Source organism: Garra rufa, chromosome 11, assembly GCF_049309525.1.
Source record: "Garra rufa chromosome 11, GarRuf1.0, whole genome shotgun sequence".
Taxonomy (NCBI): domain Eukaryota; kingdom Metazoa; phylum Chordata; class Actinopteri; order Cypriniformes; family Cyprinidae; genus Garra; species Garra rufa.
In genome coordinates, this window is record NC_133371.1 from 41,379,622 (window position 1) to 41,384,673 (window position 5,052).

Here is a 5,052-nt window from a genome sequence, read left to right on the forward strand (position 1 = left end):
ATTTTGCTATCCTCACTTACATAAATGAACTATAGTGTGCTGCACCCACTAGTAAAAAAAAATCTAAAATTATATCTGGTGTCTAAATAATTTTTGGTTTGCCTGTAATACTTTAATGCATTTACACCAAAAATGTTGAGTATTTATGCTGATATTTTTACTATTTTAAAGCCTATGGTGTTTCTAATTTTTTGAGGGGAACATTGTAGGTGGTGACAGCATGTATTGTCATTTTTAATCATCTATTTAGTTATCATCACTACTTCCTTGCAGAATCAGAGATAACCTACCCACCGGCCCCCAAACTCCCTTCCCTTTACCCTTTGACCCCTAAACTCACTCTGACCCCGCTGTCTATCAGAATGGAGATGCCTGCCCTCGGTATCTTCACTGCAAATCACACACCACTGGTGCAGAGCAATAGCAGCACTGTCAACCCCCAGAAAACACCATCCACCGCCCCTCGCTGTGATCTGTTATCTATGGCCTCTCACTCAGGCTTTTGCTGACTGCTGTGTTTAAATGCTACATACAGCTGCTGTTGTTGTGGGATGAAACACTTTAAATGTAAAAATCTTTAGTGGAAATTATGTTGACAGGGTATTCAAAGTAAGACACAATGATAAGCACAGTCAAACATACAGCATTTGCATTTAAAGGAAATGTTGTGGCTAATGCAATGCAATGGTTTTGTTTGCAAATAGCATCAGTGCAGATCACATTTATATCCTGTTACACTCAGATGTAAAATTTGGGGTCATGTTTTTTTTTACAGAAATTAATACTTTTGAGTAGAGATGCGTTGAATTGATCAAAAGTGACAGGGAAAACATTTATAATGTTACTAAAGATTTCTATTTTAAATAAATGCTGTTCTTTTGAACTTTCTATTCGTCAAAGAATCATGAAAAAAATGTATATTAATAATAAATGTTTCCTGAGCAGCAATTCAGCATATTAGAATGATTTCTAAAGGATCATGTGACACTGAAGACTTGAGTAATGATGCTGAAAATTCAGAAATGCATCACAGGAATGAATTACATGTTAGAATATATTAAAACAGTAAATGTATATTTTAAATTGTAATAATATTTCATAATTTTACAGCATTTTTCATCAAATAAATGCTGTCTTGAAATGCAGCATGAAAGACCTGGCAAAATAGACTTGCCAACTAGAGAAAAAAATGTTATTGCTTGTGGAATAACAAAGATAAGATTGCAATGGGCGTCCACTGGCAATAGTTTCAATAGCTCTTGCACTGGTAGTCATTAAAATTCAAATACTTCATTAAAAAGAGCCGAAATGAAAGGACCGAGCTGTGGTTACTGTGGACAGACAGGCTACACGAATGCGCTTTCACGAGATGCCAAACACATAACACGTATACACATGCAAACAAGGTCTATCAAGACAAGGTGCAAATTACCCAGCATGCAGTAAGGACCCTCGCTGCCAAGCGTCTAGGCCCTCGAGGGGCACTTTAATGCTTCTTACAGATGGATAAAAATATAACAGTCTGATTAGCAGCACGGTAATAAAAGGAAATGCATAAGATAGCAGTTAATTATCCAAATCACGGCAGTTTAAGCAGGAAGTCAGCGTGGCCCGCTTTCACCTTCTCTGACCGCATTGTATGTATGTAGTCATGCTGTGTTTTGCTGCATACTCAGGCAGATATTTTGCACTTGTTTTTCACTAACTAAAACAAATAAGAGATGAAGTAGAAATAAAAGAAGTAAGTACATTTTTGGAGAAAAAAGTTACCAATCTGCCTTTTGCAGTAAGACAAAATACACTTTTGAGTTTTGTCATTTATATTAAAGATACAGTCTATTATTATTTTTTCAAAATTAATTCAAAGATAGTTTTACTATTATTAGCTATTTTCAAAAATAGTATTTTAAAAATATTATTAATACATTTGAGGTCAAAAGTTTACATATACCTTCAGAAGAAGGTAAAAGTTAAATTGACCCTGATCTTCAAATTCAAAAAGTTGACCCCCCCCCCAATAATGTCAAAAAACTTAAAAGTAAGCAAAACAATTTTTAATAAGTAAGTAAATAAATAAATATTTATTTATCTATTAATTTGTTTGTTTTTTTATTTATTTTTCAAAACCCTTTGGATGTAGCAAAACACCCACAAATATAGCAAAGTCATGTTTGCATTTTCTTCTGTGACTGGCCATAATTCTGCATAAAATAATGTCTTCAGAATCATTCATACATCTGAAAATTGGCTAAGATTTTAACAAATAATTCTATGCTGGCTCAGAAGAAGAAAGCAATCATGTCTTTATGGCAGTTTTTCTGTTGATTTAGGGATAATACAAGACTTCTTAACCTTACAAATAATTGTCTAAAAGCAAAAATACTTTGAATTGCATATATTTTGTGAGGAAGTATGACGTGCTAGAGCAAAACAGAAACTATTTTTGGAATCAGCACCTCAAAAATAGTAAGAAACATGTAATTCAGCAAATATAACGCACCGTTATTTATATACTATTAATATTATACATATTACATTTTACGTGCAAAAGATAGCTACTCTATAAAAAATTACAGTGAATTAACGGTAAAAACCTGTAAAAATGCTACAATAAAAACCTGTTAAATGGTTAATGGTAAAAGACAGTAAAATTGACAGAGAATAATCAATAGGTTGGTACATTACTATTACAGCAGTTAATGAAATCACGGTATTTAGCTGTAAAATTAAAATGTGCTGTTTTTACCGTAAATTTTAAGGATTTTTTTTACAGTGTATTTATTGTCTAAATCACAGCAGTAGGAAGTCAGCGTTGCTCCCTTTCACCCACTGCGACCGTGCTGTATGTAGTTGTCGTGTGGTGTTTTGCCGCCTGCATGCTCTGTGGCATGGCCTTGTCGTGTGTTTCCGCACCAGAGGGCCGTGAGAGTGCAGCAGGCCAGGCTGATAACGCTTCCTGCTTCTGGCTGTTTCTAAACTAGGTGTCAATTCACAACAGGCTCCAAACGTACCAACTCAGCTCTCCTCTGGCCCCACCCAGCGCTCAGCAACACCTGGCCGTCCTGCCTAGCCCCGCCCCTGGCTCCACCCTCACCATCTCCCCCGACACCCTGATCCAGTGCCAGCAGATCGTCAAGGTGATCGTCGTGGACTCTGCTGGGCGTGGCCACGTGGAGGCGTTCCTCAGCCACAACCCCGCCCATCGCCTCATCCAATCGGCCGTCTCCACGCCCACCAGGTCACGGGAGGGAGGCAAGCAGCAACAGCCGCCCCTCCCTCCCCCGCCGCCTCCTTATCACCACCCACATCAGTTTTGCCCCCCGACTCCTCCGCCGCCACGCCACCTGCTGAGCCAACGCAGGTACTCCAGCGGGACGCGCAGCCTAGTCTGACCAATACACACATGCACAGACCAGTTTACACCTGTTAAAGGGACGGTTCACCTAAAAAAGAACATTCTGTCTTTATTTAATTACCCTCATGTTGATCCAAACTCAAATGCAAATTTTTTTTACAGAACATAAAACATTTTGAATAATCTTCACACAGCTTTTTTCAATACAAAGGCAATTTATAGTGAGAAAAACACCATGAAAAGCACAATTTGTGGGCTTTTAAGTCCTCTGAAGCCATATATAAGGTCAAAATTGATGTCCATAAAATTCATGTTCACTGGAATACTAAAATGTGACTTGAGTCTTAAGTAGCACGGGTATATTTGTAGCAATAGCCAAAAATACATTGTATGGGTTAAAATGATCAATTTTTAATTTATGCCCAAAATCATTAGGATATTAAGTAAAGATCATGTTCCATGAATATATTTTGTAAATGTCCTACCGTAAATATATCAAAACTTAATTTTTGATTAGTAATATGCATTATTAAGAACTTCATTTGCACAACTTTATAGGCGATTTTCTCAATATTTAGATTTTTCTGCACACTCAGATTCCAGATAGTTGTATCTCGGCCAAATATAACAATACATAACGCCATACATCAATGGAAAGCTTGTTTTTTTTTTTTTAGCTTTTAGATGATGTATGAATCTCAATTAAAAAAATTGTCCCTTATGACTGGTTTTGTGGTCCAGGGTCGCAAATGACGATTTTAGCATTAAGACTTTGCATTAAGATGCATTAAAAAAAAAAATTATAAAAAAAAATCTACAGTGTCTATGTCTACGAACACAAAGTATTAACTTAATATTTTATTTAGTTTTGCTTTAAGTAAATTGATTTGTTTTCATTAGATATTTTAACTGGAATGTAAATAAAAAATAGACAAAAATACCTGTTAGGATTAGGACAGTTTATGAAGTGTGAACTGGCCAGTGTTTTCTTTTTTTGTATTATTTATACACTATTATTTAATCATATTTTACATTTGCTTTTTTATTTTATTTTATTTTATGTTTTCATGTTAATTTTGAGTTTTAAGAATTGTATGTGCTTTTGTCATTTTTGCGATTGAACTTGAATTTGTTTTTAGTTAGTTGACAAGGCAACATTTTAAAGTTTGTTTACATTTTTAAAGTTTATCTAATATATATAAATATATATATAGATATTTTTTTTTTTCAAATTTACTTCATTTAACAAAAATATTTTTTTGTTTTATTTTTTTGTAACTGCATGGAAAAGAGCTGTATACATATTCTTAAAAAAAATATCTTTTTGTGTTCAGTGGAAAGAAAAACACCATACAGAGGGTAAATTAAGCATGACAGAATTTTCATATTTTCGTGAACTATTGCTTTAAAGTATCATGTACATTCTTTCTGAAGACACAAAAATAGCACAAACAGCCTGTTCTGAACGGTTAGGCTCACGTCGCTCAAAAGAAGCTACACTTAGAATCGTTAGGTCCTCGTGGCCTTAAAAGTGTGTATTTAAAGTGAGTAGATGTATAGTATTTTTTTAAGAGGGATTTTTTGTGAGTTCACCATGTCCCCGTATTCAAATGAAATGTTTATATATTTTGATTTCTCCTTCAAATGCCCATGTCGTGTGTTGCCCAAACCTGAACTACAATAGATGGATGTAGTGT

General features: G+C 35.0%; 1 protein-coding gene across 1 annotated transcript in view; it reads left to right on the top strand.

The window, feature by feature from the left end:
* iqsec3b (IQ motif and Sec7 domain ArfGEF 3b) overlaps positions 1-4,424 on the top strand; it is a 36,798-nt gene extending 32,374 nt beyond the window's left edge. The window contains exon 12 of the mRNA XM_073850215.1: positions 2,982-4,424. Within this exon, the coding sequence (XP_073706316.1) occupies positions 2,982-3,392 (411 nt within the window). The 3' untranslated portion in view covers positions 3,393-4,424. The remainder of the gene's footprint in view (positions 1-2,981) is intronic.
* The last annotated feature ends 628 nt before the right edge of the window (positions 4,425-5,052 follow it).